The 27,539-nt window shown below is 39.6% G+C and overlaps 1 protein-coding gene across 2 annotated transcripts; it reads right to left on the reverse strand.

Annotated features, from left to right (window-relative positions):
* Window positions 1-22,570, reverse strand: rasgrf1 (Ras protein specific guanine nucleotide releasing factor 1). Of its 2 annotated transcripts, none has more exons than XM_026175963.1 (27): window positions 21,637-22,570; window positions 17,077-17,183; window positions 16,701-16,848; window positions 14,416-14,508; window positions 14,088-14,341; window positions 12,363-12,442; window positions 12,056-12,249; window positions 10,352-10,461; window positions 9,952-10,070; window positions 9,343-9,503; window positions 8,603-8,666; window positions 8,190-8,332; window positions 8,008-8,090; window positions 7,671-7,919; window positions 5,857-6,227; window positions 5,632-5,751; window positions 4,141-4,311; window positions 3,952-4,058; window positions 3,623-3,735; window positions 3,449-3,518; window positions 2,665-2,768; window positions 2,497-2,581; window positions 2,201-2,398; window positions 2,035-2,114; window positions 1,820-1,937; window positions 1,671-1,739; window positions 1-275 (listed from the first exon to the last, which is right to left on the reverse strand). In XM_026175963.1, exons 1-27 carry the CDS (start codon window positions 21,910-21,912, stop codon window positions 183-185), a joined length of 3,780 nt encoding a protein of 1,259 aa, XP_026031748.1. In that variant the 5' UTR covers window positions 21,913-22,570; the 3' UTR covers window positions 1-182. The 2 variants fall into 2 exon arrangements, with proteins under 2 accessions (XP_026031748.1, XP_026031750.1); XM_026175965.1 differs by having other exon boundaries at window positions 3,458-3,518; window positions 21,637-22,569.
* Between the last annotated feature and the right edge of the window lie 4,969 nt (window positions 22,571-27,539).

The following is a 27,539-nucleotide window of genomic DNA, read 5'->3' on the forward strand; positions in this document are numbered from 1 at the left end:
AACAACAAAAATCATACACGGAAAAATATACACTAAAATGTTTTATGTTGTCAAACAACTTTAAACATCTACTGTACAGAGGAGCAAGATCTTAAGCATGTACAGCTATACAAATGTTGATGTGCATGTTAACTGATGTGTAATATTAACAAAGAAAATACTATGGAGGGCCACCTTCCCCATCAGTTGGGCACTTTAGGCTCAATTCTGAGTGAGGCTTCATACATGCTTTCTTCATCCAGAACAAAGCTTTTGTCCAGCAGATACTGGGCTACCTAGAATATGGGGGGGGGAAAGCAAATTTAAGGACTTTTTTTATTTGATTATATTTACTATTTTCACAGTTTAAACAATACTAAACAGAAGCAAGTTACTAGTTGCAACCCTCAGTATCATTATGTTTATACTGTAAATTTTGATTATGTGAACTAATGAGTTACTTTGGCCTGATTTTGATTTATTTGAATAATATAATACAAACAAGAACACAAAACATTAATCATTATTTGGGCAAAACAGTGCTATGCAATATATCTAAAAGGGTCCCAAGCATTCATAACTTATCTTTTTGAAGCATTTCCACCTTGAAAATTAAAAACTAACATCCCACGTTTTTGCTGTTATTGGAGGACTTTACCTGTTTCTTTCTAAAAAATACTTTGCAAAGATATAGAGGAACTTAGCCTTTGCATTTACAAGATGCAATCAAAAAGCTCAGAGAGTGCCTATATGAAAGCAAAAAAATGCACCTTATTTAATTTTTTTTTAACCTCTATTCAATGGTGTCTCCTTGCATGGCGATAAACTGCTTCCTGCTATTTTTTGTCCCACTTTATCCAACTTTTATTTATGACTTCATCATTAAACTCAAATCCGTGCTGTGACCAAATGTCAATTTTAGAACACAGGAATTCATTCCTGCTTGTGGCTAACTCGCTGTACAATTCCTCCATTCTCCACACGCTTAATATCACATCATCTACAAAGAAAATTACAAAGTCAATACGATAAAAAGGGCACCTCAATGTCAACTATATATTTAATTTGTGTAATATACTGAGATATTTATATTTAGAGCTAGACTTATTCTGTTATAATTTGTAAGTTTGTATTATCAAATTTAAGTTAGTTATTTCCTGTTCTTACTGTCTTGGAGCAACTGTGACCACATAATTTCCTCAGAGATTAATAAAGTATTCTGATTCTTATTCTGAAATAAGTTCAGTTCATTCCCAAAAACGACACATTAGGTCAGGAGAGACCAAGAGCAATTTTTCTACATTTATGCTTTGTGCACTTTAAGAAGTTTTCTGTCAGTATTTTTAATGTTCTTAAAAATACACTACTTTCACTCTGTGTGTATATACATCACTCTGCATTTAATCTCTATCTCCCTCCTCTCACCCCAACTGATCACAGCAGATGGCTGCCCCTCCCTGATCCTGGTTCTGCTGGAAGTTTCTTCCTGTTAAAAGGGAGTTTTTTGTTTCCACTGTTGCCAAGTGCTTCCTTTGCCCAGGTTTAATTCAGGTACCACTGTTACTTTCTACAGGCCCAGTCTCTGAAATTTTTGATTGCAGCTCGTATATTAGAAATAGCTTCTTCAAGTAGTCAGTTGTCAGAGAGGTTGGGAACTACTGCTCTGTGGTCTTTGCGATTAATTAATTTACCTTTGGTTGCAAGTCAATCTTATATGCTGTTTGTTGAAACTGTCTGATTTCTCTGATGATGTGAGAAATCTGGAAAAAAGGGAAGCAAGGATGTCAGTGACACAAACTTAGCGCAAGTCTTTCATATCAGGAATCGCCTAACATCTCACCATCCTCATCTTTGAGAAGTTGACCAAGTTGTCCTCGGTGTAGTTCGGCGTTCCCTCCTCAATGAAAGCCAGATCAGTGAGATACATCCCCAGATAGGGCACACAGGGAGGATCGCAACTAGAATAAAAAAAAAGAGAATAAAATCCACTTATCATCCACTTGTGCTGCTTGTTTGCTTTGTTGATCCAGTCTGAAACTATGTCCTTGAACTCACTTCTTCAAAGCCTCTCTGAGGTTTTTGAACCTCCCCTCTGATGAGACCAGCTTCTGCAGTTTGTCAATCAGTGCTTTAGTCTAGAAAAAAATGGTGATAATGAACACGTTCAGTGACAATACCATGCACTTCAGGGACTAGCAGCAATGCATATAGAGACACGCACCTGCTTGGAAACTTTGAGCCAAGTTTTCTTGAGACGGAAAACAGAGCTGCGGTTCAGTGATGAGGTGATCTCGAGAACGGCGTTGTAGTTATGTAGACAACGGCAGATATCGGCCACAGCTACCCATTTTTCGATGACTGCTACCCGGGTTACAACATCATCACAGCGGAGGATCTCCGTGGCAATAAGGTTGCTCATCTGACAAAAAAAACGAGAAACAAGTAGTTTAGACTTCATGTTACGTTTGGATAGAAGGGTTCAATATGTGATAAGAGCTCTTTTTGACTGGAGCGTACGTCATTGAAGTGCTTCGTTGTCCTCATGATATACGGCGTCTTCTCATTTTTGTCATTCTTCATCCAGCCTTGGCCAAAGAATTCCCTGTGAGGCAAACCAAGAAAGAAGAAGTGAAGCATGTATTGGTGTGTTCGTGCTTCCTGGCTGTGTGGTGTGATGACACTCACTCGTATGGAATGACCTTGAACACCAGGTGGTCCAACAGAGTGAGCTGCTCTGCAATTTCCATTGCTGAGTGATTCTCGAAGGTCTCAGCTTTCCCTTCTCCCACCTGAAAGACACAAACAGTCCAAAAAAACAATAAAACAGATCCCAAATGATCTAAATTAGCTAACTTGACTTTAGTTTTTTTAACATGACAATAAATAATCTACCAAACAAGGTATTTCTGTAGGTTTTGATGCACCTTCGCCTCTAAATTTTTCTTTTTTTTTACTTTTACATCTTCAATTTGTCAAGTGCTGGTAAAATGACTTTTAACTAGACTGAAATGTGCTATTGACTGTCTTATTTTCATAAAAGTTTCTGTGATCAAGGACACCAAAATATATACAAAAGAAATCTTTAACTGTTTTATTGTATTTCAATATTTATTTTTGAATTTGTCATCTTTTCAGGCAGAACCCCCTTCCCCCCCCCCCCCCGTCTAGCTGATAGTATTATAATAAATATACTCAATTACACTTCCTGCAGCTGTATATAAAAATACTTTGTGGCATTTGTGAAATCACTGCTTGTCACTCTTGAGCAACATTTACATATGTGCAAATTCACGCACCGTCAAGATTCCAGTCTAATGAATCCCATCTGCTAACTATCACATAATGCATTAATTGTTTGCTGAATTTATGTCTCATAACTGATCAAAAATATTCAGCATCTATTATCATGGGAGCAGCCAAGTGAGCAGAGGATTGATTTCAAATAGAGCCACGAACAGCAGCTACTCACTTCACTTACCAGTTGTGTCACGTCTTCTATCGCGATCTGATTGTCACCGTGATCTTCCTGAGTTATAGTCCTGATGACATGAAAAAGAAGGTCAACCTCTGAAAGATGTACAGCTTAATGACCCAGTAAAATGCCTTTTAATCCCTCTTTCACTCAAACAGCACTCAGCGGTACCTGATGATGTTGGCTGCCGCTTTCCTCTCCTGGGTCAACAGCTCAGGGTCATGCATCACTTCCTCCAAAAAGGCAATAACCTTCGTTTTCAGCTCATTGTTGCTCTCAAAGTCCTAGAGAGGCACACACAGCACACACGGATGATAGAAAACTGTAGATTTTGTCATTGATCATCACTGCTCATGAGGTTAGTTTTGAATTAGTTGTATTCTGTGTGGATAATATTCTCAAATTTTTATTAAGTTATTTTCCAAAACAATTTCTTTCCTCTGTTAAGGAGAAAATATGCCAAGATGCTGTGTTAACATCTCTGCTATGAAATGCGTTACCGGAGAGTGTTTGGACACCCAGTGCCGAAGCACATTCAGGACTCTGTTGGTTGCCGCTCGTCTGATCACAAACTCTTTGTCTCCATTTCTCTGATCTGTTGGAAAACCTGCAAAAAAATACATTAAATGAGAGGCACCGAAGGAGAATAAAGTTTAGAGAATTGCCCAACACTTTCTTGGTGAATATACCTGTACTGGCAAGGGACATCCGTCTATATTTTTCCTTGGTAGGGGTACCCTCATTGGCTCCAGCAGTAGCAATAGCAAAGGCGGAGGCAGCAGATAGAGCACTGCGGTTGTTGTCCAGCTCTCGACATGATGACATCACCATGCCGTTGTTGTAGGAAAACAGGGAAAACTCTACACACAAGGACAGTTAAAAAAAATACAAGCCGTAAATGTATATTTATTATTATAACTCAATATACACATAAAGCTGGATGGCCTGTTTTTTCATTTCACAAACCTCCACTAGGGAGCACTGTAGGCCAATGCAAAAGTTTCCCTCCAGACTTTCCTTTACAAGAGGCTTTGATATTCAAGATGGTTGCAGCTAAATATAGCCACTAAATATCAGCATAACAGAGGAATCAACAGATTCTCTGCACTCCTCGATGTATAAATCCCGGGAACACGGATCATAGGCTGCTAATAATCCCACACATTGCCTCACTATTCCAGTTATTTCACATATTCCAGATAATGCTTCGTTTTAAAAACTTATATTGTATAATTCTGTCATAAGATTTGAAAGGCAAAGAAACAGCCTCATTACTGGGGGCGGTAGGGAAAACACGCTCTCAGTGTAGTTGCTATGACACAAGTTTCCCTAACACCTACTGAAGCCAAGCGTTGGCTTTCCCCACATATTCATAACCATCGAACGACTGATATTTCATGTTACTTATGTTCCACAGTGGCATATTTTTTTTCAGATAGAAATATGACAGCATATGGCTAAACGGGGTTATTTAAAGAGTAAAACAATTCATCATTCTCCTACAGATGGTAAAATATGCTTGACGGCAAGTATTGTCAGCTGCAAGGGTTTTTTTTTGTCAAGTGCCATCTGTCTATCTGCAAGGTTACACAAAAACAGTTAATCAACATTTTATGAAATTTGGTCAAGACATGGAGCCTGTGCTGAGGAATAAGCTGGTAAAAACTGTTGTGGATCTAGATTACTTAAAAGAAAAAGAAGAAGCAACAAGTCATTACTTTTGGCAGAATTTTCTTTCTCTGAGTAACTCTGCAGTTTTTTTAATCTGTCTGTGTAATCAAATGTATTTTGCTCTAGTTCTTTAGTTCTTAAGACTCTATGTGAACAGTTTTGCATTTTTCAAAACTCAAAATAATCTTATTTTATATGGGATAAATAAGGGCCTTGGTGTTGGCCCTCTTTCTGAAAGAAGCCACTTTAGCTCTGCTTACTTTAATTCAACTTTCTTCTGATTGGCTGCTGATTTTTAACAGCAGGCGAGTGTGGTACATGTGCTCTCGTTGAAACAGAATTTTGTGTGTTTTGTATTTTGACACAAGTATTATTTGTGCACATCCTGATCTCATTATTTAGAAATGTAGCTAGGTTAAATACAAGTATTTCCCAGTGTAACAATATAAAGTGATTTATAAGCTCGACATTTCATTTTAAATCATGTACAAGACTAAGACACAATCTACCTGAGGAGTTTTTGCATTTGATATTTTTTGGTGTAGTTGGAGATTTGGTAGGAGAAGCTTCTGGATCCCCGTCATCGCTCTGGTTTTGATCATTATCACTTTCTTCTCGTACAGAGAGATCTGTATTGTAACAAGCAAACAGCAGTAAGTATTAAGCTCTTTTAAAGACATTATTGTAGCAAAGCAGAGTTCAAATTGTACTCTGAATGGCTACAAGTCACCCACCTTGTTTGCATGCCGAGGGGTCGTCCACCTTTTCCTTCTTGTCTTCTCCCTCATCAGAGATTTTGCTCGCGATCGGGCTGGACACATACAGTTTATTGATGTCCAAGGTGGTCTTGCTGAATGGAGACATGGAGGAATACATGCTTGCATAGCCATTTGAGGAGCAGCTAAGGGCAGCCAGGTCAAGAGCTTTGCCCCCAGTGATGATGGGGATATTGAGAGAGAGCTTGCGACGGCGGTTGGGGGATGAGTTCTTGGCAATAGCGAGAGGAGGAGGGGAGGAGAACTTTCTGCTAGCCCTGGGGGAGCTGGGTGGCTCGCCATAAAGAAGTTTATTATTTTGACTGCTGGCAAAGAATAACTCCAGTGACCTGCATCAGGGGAGGATAAACATTAGACGTTAGGGCACGTATTTATTTATTTGGTTAATTATACTCTATATTTTAGGAGCTTAGCTAAACAAACAGAACCTCTGAAATAATTTATGCAAACCAAGTCAGCCCTGCAACCAGAAGTCTCTTTTCAACTATGTCTCGGCTGACTGCAGTGTTTCAGAAAACCCTCTCCCACTCCCTGTCAGCCTCCTGGCGACCTCACAGGTTCCCATAAATAGCACAGTGAGCGATAGTGCGCATGGCCGCTGCTGACACAAGCAGCCAAGAGTAGGTGTCTCTCAGTGACATGACAAGCGCCACGGGAGAGCATAATGCAGGGTGTGGATATAGAGAGCCCTGATCTGAGCTCCACAGCAGGGCCCTTACTCTAGGCATGCAGAGCAGAGAGTTAGCACCAGTGCAATCTTTTGCAGGAGGGTGGGGTCCTGCAGCACCGAGGCTGATTGCCATAGAGTGACAGAGCCCGGCTGAGACACTCCCACACAAGCAGGATGGACTGGACCAATACAAACTGATATGTACATAACATACAGTGAAACAGAGTCACCATAGCCTTGTAGCAGTGCCACATCTGCTAAGTCTCTGTGTTTGGATTTAACCAATAAAACAAGCTCTATATATACACACGCTAAGCTCAAAAGATCAATAGACTTAATCGTTTCAGTGTCACATACAGTGTCTATGTACACAAACACAGAGAAACAAATACCCGTGAACACTACACGCATGCTGCACCCTCTACATGTCCAGCCACTAATTCATGATCAAACTTAAATTTGCACCATACAATGAAAGCAACTATAACCACTACTGTCAAGTTTAAAAGATTATTGAAAAATAATTAATTATGGGGTACCTTACTGACTGAATTTGCACTTAGGAGGATGTGCGAGAAACAACAAAACAAACACAGCAAACCACCAAGCTCCATGCTCATTTAACATGAGAGCACTGGAAAATATGGATATTTGGATGTTGCTTGGAATGCTTTTTAAAGTCAGTGACTCCTAAGTTGCAATATATATATATATATATTGTTAACTGTGTAAAAGTATAGTTTATGCATTTTGCAACACAAACCCAGCAATTAAGAAAAGAAAATGCAGCACCCATCTCATCAAATTAGTCAATATCTTTTTATAGTTTTCCTGTCATGTTTTGTGTAATTTCATGAAATTCTATGAATAAAACAAACAAAAAATTTTCTGTATAATAACCACAGAACTTTTGTTCCTATATGTGCCTCACATTGATTAGAGGATGACAAAGCTTCACATCCTAATAAATCAATTCCATCTTTATGCAGGCTGGCAAGGTCTGAAGGGATGCCACACACTTCAAATAAGATTTTTTTGTCTGTGGTAAGCGCTGTCAACAACCTTGCAACATTCAAGTCTGTCCAAATGTAAAGTGACTGACCGGGCCGGAATGGCACTGATGGGTTTCTTGTAGATGGTGATGAGTTTATCCAGCACCACATCAGCAGTGGTGAACACACGATAGGAATGCAGGAAGGTGTTGAGGAAGTCGATTGAAAGGAAACGGAGATCAGTAAGTCTCTCGAGCAGACGCTCCACGCTGGCGTAGCGGATCTGCAGCACCTTGCAGGAGTTCATCATCTTACTGAAACGGATGTCCACGTCATCACAGTACAGACTTGAATCTGACCTGTTAAGAAAACAAATACAAATCTAAAAAAAAAGAAAAAGAAAAATGGGAGCAGCTTCACCAAGTTACATGTAAAGAAGCAGCTTACTTGATCATCTGCGGCACTGTGACTTTGGAGTTGTCTTCAAAGGCGTTCATCATCAGGCCATTGCAGCGGATGTTGTCTATGCACTGCAGGACACATGCAGTTGAAGTAAAGAAATAGGACAGAGGAAATGTTAGTGATTTCTGTAACTGACTGCTGGAAGACTGTGATGTGCGTTGACATGCCTGGCTGATGTCACTAGTCCATGCAGACTTCTCCTGCCTTGAGGAGGCTACCAGGATGACTGTGAATGACTGGCTGTCCTTTGGCTCCACAACAATCTTGAAGTCCAGGTGCTCCATGTCCTGACCACTCTTGTCTGATTTAGCTTTGAGGCAAACACAAAGACTTTTTGTCATTTTCCTTATATATTTCATTTATAGCCAGTAAAGACATAAACATGTCATATGTGATTGTACAGTGCCAGATTTTTATCCAAAACAAGTAGTGCATTTCATAGTACTGCCTGCCTTTACTGGAGCATTATTTTTCATTTGTTCTAACAAAGCTAGCATCCTCTAGTATTCATCAGTTATTTAAACCATGAAACAGAGTACATATGAAGCACATTTCTATAAGAAAATATTTAAACACTCACACTCATCATCTGTCCCCTCAGGATCTTCCACAAGAGTGCAGTCTATAAGCGAAACTACTCCGTTCTGCAAACAGCATACAATACACATGTAGATGTAGTAAATGTAGTGCATACATAAAAAAAATCAGTTCCATCAGCATAAAAATATGTGTCATTCATATATAGAGGTGATAAATGTCCTCATCTTCATCCTATTCTCCAAAGTATCCTTAACTTCAGCTTGGCAAAACACACAAAGCCTTCAAAAAGGTACATCTGATGCTATTTAGGGCATCTTTACTATTAGTTTATCCTTTCAGAATATTTAGGTTTAAGTTTAAATACATAAAAGGAAGTTTGTTTTTATTCCAAATATTTAAGCTGGACAAAGAAGGGTTTTAGATATCATCTGGATCTCTTATATGGGCAAACCTTATCACTAAAAATGAAGACTTCATACATGCTGCATAAAGAAGCAACAGCTTTGAATGATTATTGTGGAAAAACCACAGACGGTATTAAAAGAAGGGTTCAGTTTCATAAAAATCTGGCATATTATTATGTAAAATATTTGAAAACCTCTCAGTAAACGTTTGGGATGGAGGGGTTTGCTAATCTCACACATGTTAATGAGCCTACAGTATCTGAGCAAATGTAGTGAATATTCCATCGAGTGTTGGTTAATTCATTTATTTTAGGTCAGGTGTCCCAGACTTTTGCAGAAAGGTTGTGATGCTGCCAGCTCAGCAGTTCAGGCCCACCTTGGTGAGATGAAGCTTTCCCCCAGACCCCCTGGTGCAGATGATTAAATGCTTGGAGAAGAGAAAGCACTGCCTCTCCCCTTCTTTCTTTAGAGACAGAGAACCCAGTCGCCCACGGGTGATCTTGCCCTTCTCGCTCATTGGCACCTGGATGAGGGACCCTTTATGTAGAAAAAAGGGGTCCAAACAGAATGAAGGAGGAGCAAAGAAGAGACACATGTAGACAAAAATGAAAAGGCATATGCACATTCCTCTGTACATGACTATATGTACAGAAGAATAATAATCGACCACGTCTCTTTTCTCTTTTCTTATCCATCACGGCCTGTTGGGGACATTTGACATTTGCAGTTGCAGATTCATCATCAGTTTGCCACAGACCCGTCTAATTACACTTAGAAATTAAAAGCTCTTATAGCGAGGAGTACGTGTTGTTCCCCAGAGAGAGACCGAGAGGAGGAGAGAGCCAGCCCTGTGCCACGCTGCACAATAAAGTGCCGGAAATGTAAAATCTGGCTGTCAGAAATGTGGAGGGACAGGAAACCTCTCTCTGTTGTGACCCTGCTGTCTGCTGGGATCCAAAGTACAACACTTAAAGATGAGAGTTACCTTGTCTTACAAACGTCTGGCTGGTGTCAAGGAGAATCTCGCAGCCCTCTACAATCATGCGCTCTATTGCCAAGTTTTTCCTGATGTTCTCGGTCTCGCTCACTTCATCATGCATTATTCTAAGAAAGCACAAAAACAACACAAAAAAAGCGCCTTTTTGTCATTCTCATTTGGAGCTTATACATCAAATAGAAAAAAGCTGAAATTGGGTCTTTATATGTTTGGTTAAATAAAAAATGTATCTGTTTATCTTTACAGTTAATATCTCTTCATGCTTTTTTGGTTATTCTAAAAAAAAATTCAACAGCTTTTAGACTGATCTATTATTTGTGTTCATATGAATTAAAAAGACGTTACTCTCATATAAGATACCACGCCCATCTGGGGCTATGGGTTATACCTGGAAAGCTCCTCCAGCTTAGATTTGGCATAGTCCAGACTATTTCTCTCTACATGTTCATGGGGTGTGTGGGCCAGCAGCTCATGGAGAGTCAGGATGTAGCGAGGAATCTGGAGAGGCAGAACAGAAAGCAGCAGGAGAGTCGTGCTCACTTGCGAGATCTTTCATGTGCACAGCACAAGCGTACAAACACAGGGATAAATATGTGCCAGCACGATGAGAAGAAGATCAGTAGAGAGCACAATCTACACTCATCAGCAAAATTTATTATCAACACAGCACAGCCTGCAGCAGGCCCCAGCAGAGTGGACTGTTGGGGAAAATGCGTGCCTTGCCAGAAAGGAGCGTGAGCTCCGAGACCAACCATTTTTATAGACATGAAAACATAATCAAGACATCCTGAGACACTGCAGACGAATGCCTGCTAATTCTTTTGTTAATGAGCCATGCTACAATATGTATATTTGAAGCCAAATTCTGTCTGAGCCACAATGTCCAGTAAACAGGCCAGAGAATATTAATGAAAACACTGGTTTAGCTCAAGTGGAAATCAGTCAAATCTGGTTACACAGCTTTTAATAAATGCCACTGCCTCTTCAGAATGTAGTCACCTGTTTCATGTGTTGCACTCAGTGCAGCATTTTGAACATTTGGCAGCCATTACAGCTTTAGAGAAGTCAAATCCCTCCTGGATGTGAGCAATTTTGCCAATTCTTCGTGGGTGACCCTCTCAAGTTTCTGCAGAGTGGATGAAAAGTGCACACGAACTACCATCTTCAGGTCCTTCAAAAGATGTTATACTGGGGTGAATTCTAGCGGGAGACAGTCAGAGACTTGGCCTGATGTCACTCCAGTATTGTTTTGGCTGCTTTGCTTCAGGTCATTCTAACACTGAAAGGTGACCTGTTGAACCAGTTTCACATCACTTGTACTAGCAGTTTTTCTTCAAGGACCTCGCTGTATGTGACTGCACTCAACATTCCCAGTTCTCACTGGTCTTTTTGAATCTTTGACTGTGAAGATTGTGCTTCACTGCAGGATGGAATAAGACAGATCAGAGACTTGCAGATGATAGGTGATCACCTTTTTTTGGCCTCATCACTAAAAAAAATCAATCATTTCAATCTGTAGCAGGTGGACTAATCAGGTTTTAAACATATTTACATAATTATTAAAGCATTTTTACCACAGTTTGCAGTACCAGCATAAAAAGGGTCTAACTTCTATTCTAAAGGGGGATTTCAGTTATTACTCTTTAAGATCACCCACTAAGAACGTGCTTTTACTTTGTAATTAAGTATTTCTTAGAGATTAACAGGGATAAATACTGTACCAGTTTTATAGGTGACACATAGGAACAGTCTACATCATAAAGAAAAGGAGAAAAGATTAACATTTTGCCTTTTAGATTTTTAGTGATGACCCTTTTGTTTACATTTGACTCACAGGCAGTGCAATCGCAAAACAAAGTGGCCGACTGCTTTGCAAACCGCCACAGCTGGGCATCATTGGCATAGCAAAAGGCATCTAGTTTTAGGTTGGTGAAATATATGGCTCAGGGGTGACATTTATGGAGAAAAGAACTTGGCTCAAGCTGCGAGAGCACAAAATTAACAACAAAAGCTGGCTCCAGGCTGCACCTATGCAGCAAACAAATGGGCCTGCCTTTATTCCTGTGTATATCAGTGAGACAAATGAGCTAACCTGGAACATAGGGTAGGTAAGGAAGGTCTCCAGGGTCCTTTCCTCACAGTCGGGCTTGGCCTCATACTGCTTCAGCAATTTATCAAAGTCTCGGTTCTGCTTGCAATGTGCCAGGATCTGCAGGCTGTATTGGTGGTTCCTCACAAACTCCTGGTAGATGTTCAGCATGGGCAGCAAGATGTCGAACAGGTCAGCTGCAGACACATCAAACTTTTTTAATCACATTTCATCACGTGCACTCTGACAAACATCTGAATGAGTGCATTATGAATAAAGTAATGAAATTCAACAAAGACATGACTCTTACCAAGGACTAATGTTGGCCAGCTTGCTATTCTGGCTTTCAGGCCCTGGTAAAAGATCTGATGCAGAAACATGATGGTTTCACTGAAATAAAGTAGAGATTGAAAAAAACATTTATTAGGGAAACTAATCTCACACTATAAAGATTTTAAGAGTAATAATCCTAATTTTAATCTGAGCAGTTATTACGTTTGACTGCATATTTAAAGAGATCCATTTATGTCTTGAAAAGACCATAAAAAAATAACAGTTCTAAAAACAATCACAGAAATTTAGTTGTCTTTAAATACCAGTGTACTGTTGAGAAGTTGCATTGTTCATAGGTATAAATAATTAATAACTAGGGTATCCATGCTGTGCCAGGTGTGTGTAAGCTGTGCAGGGCTTGAAGAGGTGTGACATCCAAGGTGTCTTATCAAAAGTAAACATTAATGATCCAAATTCTATGAGGAATAACTCTTCCTCAAACCAGGCATGGTGCTTCTGCCTCTGTAATCTGCATTTATCATTATTGTATTTACATTTATGATTCTTGTTTTAGACCACTGATAATATCCAGAGGCCCAAACCTCTCTTTACTGCTCAGCATGTCGCTCTGAGCCAGTATACACACTGCATTTATTTGATCTCATTCTATTAGTTTGGGCGTTGTACTGTGCACTTTGACTTTTATTGCATACAGTGTTTAAACAACACACTGAACCAGTATTTACTTTAACAGACTTGTTATCAGGATTACTGCTAACAAATAAGATTTCTACATAATCTGTTACAATATTATTGCACATTAAATGTACGGAGATCTGCTTTGAAGATTCAAACCAATACACAGGGAGTATGTAGCTCTTTACAAGTTGTTGCAAGCTGCTCACTTATCAAACACAAATTCAGGCACTTGAGGTTACCAGTATATTAATGCAGATGATATTCCATTTTAAAATTTTAAAAAGTATCTTAATGCTTCAGATGCATCATTCTGCAGTAGATTTAAAACTTATGCATGGCAAAACGCTCACAACTAATGTAATCTATTAAAAGATATCTATGCATGAATATGCAGAATATGTAGACAAGGGGAAGGAATTGTGGTACCTGATCCTTCTGGTTTTTGTTTGTGGCCTGAATTCTATAGACCAATGACAGATGAGACAATAGCTTCAAAGTTTTAAAAAAATTTAAATTAAAGATACGGTAGTTTTTTTTAAGGTGTACCAGCTAAAGCCACATAAACTGCCCCATGTCTGCATTTGCAATAACAGGTAATCTGAGTGTATTATAACACAAATTCAGATTTGTGCCAAAATGATGACCAGAACTGCACAGTGCTTCCTCATCAGCATAACCAGTGTCTCAGCAGTGCCTTTCCTCTCAACTCGGCACAAACCTGACTGGATGATGCCAAGAAATTACCAAACAGGTGCAGAAACAAAAAACAAATAGACACAAGGAAAATTCTATGAAAGCTGTGTTTGCCCGAGTGCTCGTTTGAGGTCAGTGTGACCAGTGTGTGTCTTTTTTGTCTGATTTTATTTTGTTTTTTGTTGTTTAGTAAAAAAGCTTTGGTTGCCATAAAAACCACAAAAAAGTAAAAGCTATGGCTAACAATCATCAGGTTTTGCATTATTATCTGGTTGCCAGTATGCTGTTCTTCACTGTGAAGTGAAGGCTTATATGTATGTGTCCTTGTGATTATGTTCTTTATCTAGAGAAGAACTCTGGATGAGCCAACCTGTTGAGGAATATGCTGCTGACATCATCGTGGGTGATGGGAGGCTTCTTAGAGCTGGCGGCCATGCGCAGCGGCCTCAAGAAGTTGTTCACCAGAATATGAAGCTGCTGGACGTACTCTGCCTCCGAGTCCAACATGCTGAACACCACCTGGTTCCTCTTCCTCATGCTCTCTGCATGAGGCGAGCGGATATAATCCTGGATGATGGTTTTCCACTTCCTCCTGCAAATCCAGCCTCGCAGAAAGCTCTGGACCTGCAATAGACCGTGCATTCTCAGAACATGAAAATGCATGAAATCAAGGCAGAAGTTCAGACTGCTTGCTTTACCTTTTTGATCTTCTTAATTTCAGAGTCATCGTCAGTTGGAGCGGCTGCAGGGCTGGCATGGATCTTCTCGTTGTCTTTGAGCAGCCCAGCAATCTGTCACGGAAGCAACCACAAAAAAGACCAGTCATTCCCACTTACACACTCCTCTTCTTCTCACTTACTGTAACAGCATGTAAACAAAGTGACTGAATCGACAGGACAGGACCTGTCAGCACTGTCAACACTAAAACATTAGCCTGACTAAACTAGCTGTGCTCACTTGGCTGCTCCTCTGTAGCGTTGATTAATATTTATTTACATCGGTCATAACGTTGATCATTTTAATGCAATATGTATCAGTCAAACTGTCCTGTGTGTATGCTGACTGGGCGGTAGACAGAGTGCCAAAAAAATAAAACAGAAAAAACCCAGACTCGGCTTTGTAGACAGAGAGAGTTAATTGTCATTGAATTTCATAGTAGAGATGCAACATGAAGCATAGTCCATGCATATTCAGGGCCTAATTCAATTTCAAGCATCACATTTGCACATTAAAGTAAAATGACTATTGGATCTGAAGAATACAGCTGGGGACATGGCCCTACTGAAGGCATTGTTCCTGAAAGGAGATGCAAAGTGGAGAGAGGTTGGCCTGAACATGATTCTTCTCTGCGACGGGGGGCGTGCTTTCATTTCTGTCCTCTCACACTAGTCTCCGCATATGAGACAAACAGAACAATAATCAGCATAATCCATCGTTTTCCCACTGGCTCAGCTGTTATTTGTTGAGCTGGCAGGTCGGAGCGAGGATAGAAAGCAGACAAATTTTTGGAAAGGAATGAGAGTGCAAAGTAAGAATCAGTTATAATATAGTGCTATTGTGCCAGGATGTCTATTTACAGCAGGTCTGACTGATATTTTGTGTGACTGCCACACATTTGCCTGACGATGGAAAAGCCTGTAATCCTGGGCTATTTGTGATCCAGACAGAGAGTTACAAAATCCTGGATATTTTAACAATGCTCCCTTTAGTATTGAGGGTGCTGGTAAGGTCATAAAAAGCCCCAAACTGTCCAAACAGTTACTCCTGAGAGGGGACATGTGTAGCTTATTTAGATCTACTATAAATTTGTAGTTCTCATATTAAAGATAGGTAATCAATAATTATTTTTAAACATTTAATATTTAGATGCCATACGTGATATTGAAACAATAATAGGAGCAGGTAACAGCAAGGAAATGAGTTTTAGCTCATAATTGAGTATTCTTTAGGTCTTAATGCATGAATATTACTCTAAAAACTAGAAGTAATGTAAATAATTGAAAGTAGTACTTATGACATGCCCTGTACAGTTAACAGTTTCAGATGTTGATGAAACACAATGGCTTTGACCTATTTTCTGTCATATATGTTGTGACAGTGGTGAATACTCACAATATGCATGACACTGAAGTCTCAAGTATGAGCACATGAGCAAAAACCCCCTGGTTTGAGACTGCTCTAAATGTTCAGTTTTTATAATTGTTGCTTGTACGATGTCATTCTCAGCTGCAAAAGTGCTGCTTAAATCTTTAGTTTATGAGGCACAGCCAATCAGAAAAAAGCTGTCCGTGGGGAGCAGGGCGTCTCAAACAGTGGAGGGCAGACCACACTGGCCACCAAATACAAAGTGAAGCTAATGTGACTGATGTGAATATATTTTAAGGAGCTGTCAAGAATTTGCTGATGCTATTGTGCTGAAATTAGATTAGATTAGATGAAGATTAGATGAAACTTTATTAATCCCTCGGGTGGGTTTCTCCGGGAAATTCAGTTTCCAGTAGCACAGCACCAACAGAAGTTGCATGTTACAGATACAATAAAGGGGAATGATAGCAAGGATATAAGCATAAATATACCATATATACACATATACACATTTATAAATACAGAATATATAATATGAATAAATAGGAATACATATTTATTAATTAAAATAAATGTGTACCTTTATTTTAATAAAATCCAACATTTATCCATTTTTGCTAGGGTGAACTAGGGGGCATGACCCAGTATATCATAAATAGGGATTACTGTAACTGTGAATCACGCCTAGCAGAGTCCAAGAATAAAATAATGTAATTGAAAATAAATACAGGAGATGTTCTTTAAGGACTCTACTGGAATAAATGAATTTAGCTGATGGTGCGTTTTGGTTTGACTGAGGAGGATGAGCAAAGTGGAGGGGGTTAGCATGTATGACCGAGTATTTGTTTACATTCCTACTCTTGAGAAGTACTAAGAATGAAATCACAGTGAATATTACCTCTGACTTGAGCCTTTCAATCTCTATTTCCCCATCCTCTATCTGTTGTCGAAGTTGCTTAGCAACTGTTTTCTCCGTCTCCACAATCTGAAGCAGATGAAGATACTTCTGCATGAGAGCCTCATGCTCTGTAGCCAAGTTTCTGTAACTGTAAAAACATGAAAACACACAAACCACATGGTTTTGTATATCAGCTGGAGTGATGAATGTCATCTAACTGCACACTGTCTCGTCTCACTAAATAAATCAAGAAAGCAACGAGGACTTTCTTATAAATAAAGCGTTATTCCGTGAAGTTTTTCAAATTTTAACCAAACTTTTGAAACTTTTACTAATTTACCATCTGATGCGCTGATATGCCTTTGCATGGCTTTACCTGGCGTGTGATATGGCAGCCACCCATTCATCGCAGTCCTTTACGTCCTCCGTGCGCAACTCAAGGGCCTTTTGGTTTTCGTGGTTGAAGCTGACTGTGAAATAGTACTGAAACAAAAAGCGAGGAGAGGGTGAGGAGCTCCGGTTAGAACCAACACACAACAACAATGCACATGCTGCGCGCAGGAAGGAGCACTCGTTATCAGATACCTTTCGGATAAATCTGTTATATATAGTAGCATGACTGAAGCTTCTCCTCTGCTTTGTTTGTTTCACTGCCTCGCTGCTGCAGACATCAAGTGGGTGATTTAAAAACCACACAGAGCCTGGGGAAGCCACATCTTCCTCGCCCACCAGTGCAGTTGATGGAGCACACTGAGGGAAGCCTCCCCCAGCTCAGTTCCTGGGATGCCTCTGGTTCCCAGGAGGAAATGCCACAAGACATGGAGGCTGGAGCCATGGCCAATTACATAACTGTGCAATACCTGTTTCCTAGCAACTCCAGTCATTGTGAACAGTTGTTCACAGCTGTTTTTTTCACTGTCACTTGATTTTAGATCACCATTCTCCCTTTCACGCTGTACTGGTTGTGACTGGTGAAATGAAGAGCTTTTGTGCTTTTCGTTTTGTTACAGATCCTGAATTCTGCTTGTTAAAAAGTTAATACTTCTGGCTGCTTTTACGTGACTCCTCTGTTAGCCAGCTTCCCTAGCCTTTATACAAAAAAACTACAATAAAAGGTGATTGTATATTACTACTTAGAATATCTCAGATACCTCTGAGTACCACTTATCAATTAGAATAACCATTAACTTCTTATTTCCGCTATTCAGCCACTACTTTTAGCTACTACTCTATTTAACAGCAATTTACTGTGTATAAAATTGCATCTATTCTTATGTTAACCCAGCAAAGTATTTCAGCTACATCTCTGTACTTTTATCTAGCCACTTCAACTGCTAATTCAGTTACATATCAGTTTAAATGTAATTTTAGCTAACTAGCTTCTGTTTATCATTTATGTTTACCCAATGTTTAAGTTTGTCCTGTTAGCAAACTATTTCAACTTCTACTAGCACTAGCAGCTAACTATGGAAGCTTGTTTCTGCCACTATTTTTGTTCTGTTAATACAAAAAAAAAAAAAAAAAAAAAAAAAAGGAAGGCATCTGACCTAAAATATTGAGATAACCTAAATTTCAGCTTAGCTCTGCCTGACATTCATTCTGTCTGTCTTTCTTTTTTTATTTTAATGGCAGAAAAAATCTAGCATAATTATCAGTCTATTGCTCAAGAATTTATTTTCCATCTTGATGCATGCTCAATCATCCAGGTAAGTAAATCTCCAAAAGTTGATTCTGTTCATCTGGACCCAGCGTTTTTGTGGAAGAAATGTTTTGTCACTCATCCAAGTGACAAAACATTTCTCCCACAAAAACGCCACAAAACGCTACGTCCAGATGAACAGAATCAACTTTTGGAGATTTATTTTGCAGTTTATCTGTAATTTAAGGCTAACAATTAATACGTTAGCAATTTTCCTCAATATTTCAACCATGTATCATCTTTTTGTATATTAGTCATCTATCGTAATCATTAATATCTAGTCTATCTAATACTGGTTATCCGTTTGTCTAATTTTTAGCTAACTTTTCTGCTTAAACCTGCTTAGATCTTTTTAATTAATTAATTTCCAGTTTGTCCAGTTTGTCCACACCTATCCCTGACTGCTGCATAACTATCCGCAGTGGGCATTGAATTGTTGAATATCACTAGCTCGTTTGCAGTATTCAAATATACAATATATCCAAACACAAATGAACAGTTAGGATACAATGGAAACATCTTCTTCATCAGCTGAAAGAATTATGGTAGTATCACAGGATATGTTTAATTGCTAATATTTCTGTGTTTTTATTTAAATGTGATTGTAAAACTGAACTTATAATAGATTATTTTAACACTTCAAGAGAATCCGTACACAATACTAAAATTCAGAATCAGCTGCTTCTTTTTTTTATTTTAATCTCATATCTACATATTCTACCTGTAAACACTTGTTTAGATGAGAGTTTATTATATAAAATCAACATCACAATTCAGTTAATTGAACTGTCATCATTCTTCTGAACTGTTCCAGCCACGCTGAGTCTGACCAGACTCTAATCTTTGGCCTGCAGATGTTCAACAGGCACCTATCAACATGCAACTGATCATTATTCACGGCTGACTGCTCTTTCATCTTCACATTCATTAGGTATTCATCCTACCGTCAAAGAAAATCTATTTCTGGCAGAGAGGCATGTATGTTGTTGTAGTTTTCCCTCATGATCTATCTAAGACTGTCTGGTGTGAAGTCATGTTAAGCATTTTGTATTTATTCTGATTTATGTTCATGTCCCAGTCAAGCACCTTTAAAGATTGTTACTGATCTAAACAGGTATGAGATGCGATACAGCACTAAGGCTTGTCTATCATTTACTTTCAGCTGTATACAGATAAGTTAATTTAGATACGGATTTGCAGCTCACTTCTCAGTCCTGCTGTGTGGTGTACATAAGTGAGTGGTAAATAATTAATTAGGCATTTTGCGATAAATTATAGAATATTTTTTACACCCTTTCGAGTTACTTCTGACTGACAAGCAGCTTTATTGCAGAAATATTTTTGTTAATGTATACCCATTAGACTGAAGAGTTAGAACTCAACCTTCTTTCAGCTTCATGACGAGTTTTAATTACAAACACCACTGACCCCAGAGTGTCTTTTCTTAATCAGATCGCCTGATTTACATTACAGTTTAGATCCTGCCGTCAGAGGCTGCCTGTGATACTGGTTGATGCGATGCTGTTACCCAGTGTGAGCAAGCTGTGTTTTCTATAATTGGACCCTGACCCCTCCAAGGTACTGCGAGGAACAAATTTAGCTCAGATAGCGCTCACATTAATAGGAGAGATGAGACACACTGCTTCTCTCCTTGCTGTTACCCCGCCTCTTCTAACTGCATCATTCTTTAGGATGCAAATAAGGGTTGCCATAGAAACCTCGGGCTCAAACGCATTATCATTTTCACACTAACTGCATTTCAGGATAAATGTAATGTGGGGATTATGGCAGGTTGCTAAAATGTTGCCATTAAACAACAAATCTATAGGTAAGGTTAGGGGATGCAGGTGATTTCTCCTGATTAAAATATTTGTATACAGTGAGAAGCAATGCTTCAGATATCAGATATTAGTGCACCCCATATTGCTGCACTGTGCAAACAGGTTTCACAAGAAACCAGAGATGTTATCTGTCTGTCAGCTTGCAGTCATATTTAAATCAGCACAATAGTCGTAAAAGAGCACTGCTGACATTGTTTTTTTTATCTTTAAGGAGGGTTTTTTCTTTCTTTGGGGTGCTTTTAAAGCAATTGTGCAAGCACAACATTTACCAGTGTGCATGCATTCTGCTTTGTCAGCACAAGGGCAGCTGTTCACAGGAAGAGCCTGGACTCACATTGGATTGCAGCCCTACCTACAGAGTCAGGCACAGAGCCTGGAGTGAGCAAAGGAAAGCCAACAGCATTGGAGCATCGTGTTCCTCGACTGTTTAATCACAATAACGGTGTTAACAAGCCTGTTAACCTTTCCACCCTAAAATAATTGAACAAGGAGCCAGAGGAAATCAAGCAGGATTAAATAAATATTTCATCTGCAGTTATCTGGACTCAAATTTGAAAAATCTTATGGCCTACTTTAGAGTGAAAGGCTCTGGTAAAATATGACAGCTGTCACCTTTAATGCAAATGTAACCTCCAGCATTACACTCCACACTGAACCATTTCATTCAGGTCACAGAGATCAGTGCTGACTGATCACGGGCACCCTGCTGTTTCCTGACCCATAAGTGTAATTTCAAAATATTACCACAGGATGGAAACCTTGAGGCCACAACTTTTATTTTTAATTTTTATTTTTTGCACGTTTTATTGGATGGGGCATTAGGTAGGATATAGCACTCTCCGCCCTGAAACGTCAAAAACATGATGGCTGGAAGTCAAAAAGCAAAATATGAGACCAACCAAAAATGCAAATGCATCGTTTTCACGAGGCTAGAAATCCATTTGCATTTCATGCACTCATGCACCGCTGAACTACCCTACAAGCCCCCCCCCCCCTTTTTTTTTCTTTTTTTAGGTCGAGCGCAGGTTTGGTGCAACCCAAAGCAAAACACTGCACCACATTGCTTACTGCCAGGGCTGCCGTAACATCATTAGGTGTTAATATTGTTACCTCATCATTAATGTCATGCATGGATTACATAACGTGCAATACAGCAAACCTCATGCTATTCTGCTGCACTGGATTTGGGGTCATCATGCGATGCGATATATGGAGAATGAATGTATAAGAGAAGCGCTTGGGGAGTTCAGAGGCATCCGAGAAAAGAAAAACAATAATGCATGTATTGCTGCACCTCATTGGTGTTTAAAGCTGGAAGTCTGCAAAACAATAAAGCAGAAAAAGACGGTGCGTGTGTATCTGTTTGTGCGTGATCGCACGCGCACGCTCTCCGTACCTGCTTTTCCAAACACTCCTTGGCTGACAGCGAAGGTTTAGGTGAAGGCGCCCTGTCGCATGTGCATCCCTCCAACAGGTATAATCCCGAGGGTCGAGAACTGGACTCGTTCTCAAAATAAAAGAGCATATTCTGTAACAAAGCGAACCACTTTGTGTGCCATTTCGTGTTGTCTGAGCTCTTTTTGCTCAAGCACCCTCGTCTTGTACCATCCTTCTTTGCCAAAAGCCCCAGGTAGGTGACATGACCATCATTAAGTCGTATTCCCTTCTGCATTTTGATGAGGACACTTCAGATGCGCAAGGTGGATCGGTCGTTACATCCTTCTGAAGTCGCTCAGGGGGAAAAAATCAAATAAAGAAAGGCAAGATGTTGACTTTCTCAATGCGGACCTCTAGCAGCAGGCTTGTCCACTCTGTCCGACGCATTCACCGTGTTGGCATTTAACTAAACAAAACAAAACGAGGAGCACAAGTCCAGCATCCTAAAATCTTTTGTCATACTCCGAGCGCTTTGAAGGTCCACATTATCCGATGGTGTGGGGGGGAAAGATGAGGTAAAAAGGTAAAAAAAACAAACAAACCCCAAAACTGTCTCAGACTGAACGATAAGAGGAAAAGGGGTTCGAGGTTTGTCCTTTTCTCACATGAAATATCCAGAAACCAGTAGGCTTGGTGCTCAGCCAGGCAGTGCTGGGTGAAGTCACGTGACGCATGCTTGGGAAAGCAGATTTCAGGTCCCTGGACAGGGACGTCTCGACGAGATGCCGCATAAGTTGGGTTTCGTCTCAAGACGATCAAGGAGGCCCAACGGAGAGGAAAATGGAAAATACGAAGCTTTCAAAACAGAACAACAACTTTAGAGGAGAGCAGCCGTTTAGGCTGCAGATGAATCTACACCTACATTCTCCGTGACATATTTTCTAGCTTTAGGTGGTTTTATGCAACACTTAAAGTTACTCTTTGACTCTCATGAGCACATTTCAGCGCCTGCAGGCGAGAAATTGCTTTGCTTTTAAATTGCTTTCAAATTGCTTTTAAATAATAACAACAAAAACCCACAAAAAAGCAATATATGGTGTATTTTATTTGCACTTAAATGGCTGCTCAGCATGGTCCTAGCACGTGTGGTCTGAATGTGATCAGCTGCTGCATTTTAAAGTTGAAGTACTGTAAATCAGGATGCAGGCAATGACAGGAAGTAGGTCAAAAATAATTTGCTGGCCAGCATCCTCTGCTGTGTCATATAGGCTCTGTTTGTAAATATGCTCTAGTCACAGATTCACTTCATGTTCAGTTACGGGTACAGGTTAAACTATAAGATATGAAAAGTAGTAAAAATAAAAGAATGCAGGATGTTACTGTTTAATAATTTGAAAATGTAAATAAAGCATCTATAAAAACAGAATTTATGGTGATCTGAGGACTGAGGACATCCCTGTGTGTCTTTGTGTATGGTAGTTAAAATAATTCCATAGCATGTAAAGATGTGTTATATTGTGCAAATTTTTGTGCAAATGTGCAAATTTCCATCTAGTTTATAGCTTTATTAAAAGCAGGGGTTTCATCACCTGCACAAAGGGTTCAATCCCCTTTTTTGTTTTGATCTTCCTAGCTTTGGACTCCACCCTTGTGTGTCTCTGTGGTAATGAGCCAGACAGTAAAACAAGCTCAAGAATAAAACTAATACACATCTTTGAGCATCCAATTCATTGAAAAGGCACATGGTGTAATCTCCCACTGTCAGTCCTTCAGCTAATTCTTAGAGAGGAGATTTATTTATTACTCCATCTTCATTGTTATCTCTGATCTACCCTGCCATAAATCCCTTTAGGTCCTGGAGCATCTTCCTCAACAACCCCCCCCCCCCCCCCCCCCCAATCTTCTTCAATCAGCCACTCACACTTAAATTTTAACTGAATGTAAAAAAGTGATCAGTGAATCCTTGGCTTAGATGTGAAAGTAGAAAGCGTGTGATGACAGCTTTTCTGATAACTGACCCACCATTGCATATATGTGCTGTGACTGAGCAGTTAGAGCTGCCCAGTTTTTGAATAGATTTGCATTGACACACACGCAAGCAGCTGATAACACTGCAGGAATTGTTAGTGTAGACGTTCTGAGTCAAGCTACAACACACCAGGGCTGCCTTGTGTTTATTGTAGGAATTTTCAGTCCACCCTGCTCCGTGGATCAGTGAAGTCTTTCCTAAAATGATATGTGTGTTAGTTTCCAGGAGATTAAATCAAAAATGATGCTCAGTTTTTTGTCTCGGAGCCTCAGAGACAAAACATCTCACTGAGATGAGAATTAGCGTGTTGTTTACGAGGGTCAGTGATGACAGAGTCTGTTTATAGGAAATGACCGTTTGTGCTGATCAAGCTTGAAGGTTATTTCCTTTATTGGATAATCAGAATAAAACAATGTTGGATTTAAACACTGAGCGGTAAAGTTAAGGTCTGCAAAATGACAAATGATTGTATAACATTCCCCTAAATTTCTTGTGGTGTTCAAAAAGCAGTTTCATAGTAAATGTACACGTATTCGCCAATTTATTAGGTGCAGATTGTTAGTATTGGGTTGGACTGTCTTTTGCCTTCAGGAATGGCTTAATTTTTCAACAAAGTGCTGGAAATCTTCAGAGCTTTTGGACCATATCAACATGATAACATCACACGGCTGCTGCAGATTTGTCAGCTCCACGTCCCAAAGGTGCTCTATTGGATTGATATCTGGTGACTGTGGAGGCCATTTGAGTACAGTGACCTCACTGTCATGTTCAAGAAACCAGTTTGAGATGATTTCAGCTTTGTGACATCATTCCTTATTCTGAAGCAGGCAGATGAAGATGACACATGTAAGGCAAGGCAAGGCAAGGCAAGGCAAGGCAAGGCAAATTTATTTGTATAGCACAATTCAACAACAAGGTGATTCAAAGTGCTTTACAGAGACATTAGAAACAAAAACAAATAAAAAGCATGATTTAAAATTGATTAAAACAAGCAAACAAACAAACTAATTAAACACACAGATTTCACACCTGTTCGCGCGATCTGAACCCTTATCGTAAGGGGAGCTACCAGTCCTTCTGTGGACGAGCTACTTTCTATTTTAAATTCCCTGAATTTAAAATACTCTCTAGACCCAGTCGGGGAGCTACCCAGAGCTCTAATCCCACACCTGTTCGCGCGATCTGAACCCTTATCGTAAGGGGAGCTACCAGTCCTTCTGTGGACGAGCTACTTTCTATTTTAAATTCCCTGAATTTAAAATACTCTCTAGACCCAGTCTAGACCCAGTTGGGGAGCTACCCAGAGCTCTAATCCCACACCTGTTCGCGCGATCTGAACCCTTATCGTAAGGGGAGCTACCAGTCCTTCTGTGGACGAGCTACTTTCTATTTTAAATTCCCTGAATTTAAAATACTCTCTAGACCCAGTCTAGACCCAGTTGGGGAGCTACCCAGAGCTCTAATCCCACACCTGTTCGCGCGATCTGAACCCTTATCGTAAGGGGAGCTACCAGTCCTTCTGTGGACGAGCTACTTTCTATTTTAAATTCCCTGAATTTAAAATACTCTCTAGACCCAGTCTAGACCCAGTTGGGGAGCTACCCAGAGCTCTAAACCCACTTAACAAACAAACAAACAAACAAACAAACAAACAAACAAACAAACAAACCAGTTAAAATCAGAACAGTAGATAAAATCAGTAGTTAATGTAAGTTTTGAAATTTAAGCTTAACAAACAAACAAAACAGTATATAAAATCAAAACAGATAAAATCAGAAATAGATAAGATCAGTAGTTAGTGTAAGTTTTGAAATTTAAGCTTAAAGTGTGGATTTGGTGCTTTATTCAAATGCAGCTGAGAACAGGTGAGTCTTCAACCTGGATTTAAATAAACTGAGTGTTTCAGCTGATCTGAGGCTTTCTGGGAGTTTGTTCCAGATATAAGGAGCATAGAAGCTGAATGCAGCTTCTCCGTGTCTGGTTCTGACTCTGGGAACTGATAAAAGACCGGATCCAGATGACCTGAGGGATCTGGAAGGTTCATACTGGGTCAGGAGGTCACTGATGTATTTTGGTCCTAAACCATTCAGAGCTTTATAGGCCAGCATCAGAACTTTAAAGTCTATGCTCTGACGGACAGGCAGCCAGTGTAAAGACCTCAGAGCTGGACTGATGTGGTCCACTTTTTTGGTCTTAGTGAGGACTCGAGCAGCAGAGTTCTGGATGAGCTGTAGTTGTCTGACTGATTTTTTAGGTAGACCTGTAAAGATGCTGTTACAGTAATCAAGCCTACTAAAGATGAATGCATGGACTAGTTTTTCCAGGTCCTGTTGAGACATCAGATCTTTTATCCTTGAAATATTCTTGAGGTGATAGTAAGCTGATTTTGTTATTGTCTTAATGTGTTTTTCTAAGTTTAGGTCTGCATCCATCACTACACCCAAATTTCTCGCCTGGTTTGTGGTTTTTAGATGTATAGATTGAAGTTCTCTGGTGACCTGTAATCGTTTTTCTTTGGCACCAAAGACTATTACTTCAGTTTTGTTTTTGTTTAGTTGGAGAAAATTGTGGCACAACCAGTCATTAATTTCCTCAATGCATTTACCAAGAGCCTGTACAGGGCCTCGGTCTCCTGGTGACATTGTGATATATATTTGTGTGTCATCTGCATAGCTGTGATAGTTTATTTTGTTGTTCTTTATAATCTGTGCCAGTGGGAGCATGTAAATGTTAAACAGAGGGGGTCCCAAGATGGAACCTTGGGGAACTCCACATGTGATGATTGTCTGCTCAGATGTGAAGTTACCTATTGATACAAAGTATTTCCTGTTTTCTAAGTATGTTTTGAACCAGTTTAGTACAGTTCCTGAAAGACCTGCCCAGTTCTCTAGTCGTTTGAGTAATATGTTGTGGTCAACTGTATCAAATGCTGCACTGAGATCCAGTAGAACTAAGACTGACATTTTTCCACTGTCTGTATTCAGACATATGTCATTAAACACTTTGGTCAGAGCGGTTTCAGTGCTGTGGTTCTGTCTAAAACCTGACTGGAAGGCATCGTAGCAGTTATTCTGTTTTAAGAAGTAACTGAGCTGTTGAGAAACTGCTTTTTCAATGATCTTACTTAAAAATGGGAGATTTGAGATCGGCCTGTAGTTGTTCATTTGTGTCTTGTCAAGATTGTCCTTTTTCAGTATAGGTTTGATTACAGCAGTTTTTAGTGATTCTGGAAACACACCTGATATTAAAGAAAAGTTGACGATCTGTAACAGGTCTGACTCTAAAGTCTTTGAGACCTTTTTGAAAAAACTTGTTGGCAGGACATCTAAACAGCAAGAGGAGGAGTTCAGTTGACCTAAGATGTCCTCCAGGTCTTTGCTGTTAATAGGGTGAAACTGTAGTCACAGAGGGATTGATGTGGTTAGCAATGATATTATATGCTGTGGTGTTTAAACAATGCTCAGTTAGAACTATTCCTCTCACTATTACACTGCCGCCAGCATGAACCATACCAACCACACCACCCAATTTCCCTGTTCTTAGCTGACAGGAGTGACACCTGGCTGGTTTTCTGAGTTACTGTTGCCTTCCTGAGAGCTTGAAGCAGTCAGGACTTTCAACATTTTCAATCAGAGAACTGCTGCTCAATAGATATTTTCTTTCATTCTCTGTAAACCCTACAGATGGTTGTGTGGGGAAAATCCCAGAAGAGAACATCACCAGTGTGCGAAATACTTTTGCCGTGCGTACATTACTAAAAGCATGCCATGCGATTGGCTGAGTAGATATTTGCAATAATAAGGATTTGTTGTACCTTGTTGTACCAAACGAGGTAGATATCTATAAGTCATGCAAAAGTATCATATACTCATATATGAGAATCAAAAACCATC

This window comes from Astatotilapia calliptera, chromosome 7 (genome assembly GCF_900246225.1).
Source record: "Astatotilapia calliptera chromosome 7, fAstCal1.2, whole genome shotgun sequence".
Lineage (NCBI taxonomy): Eukaryota > Metazoa > Chordata > Actinopteri > Cichliformes > Cichlidae > Astatotilapia > Astatotilapia calliptera.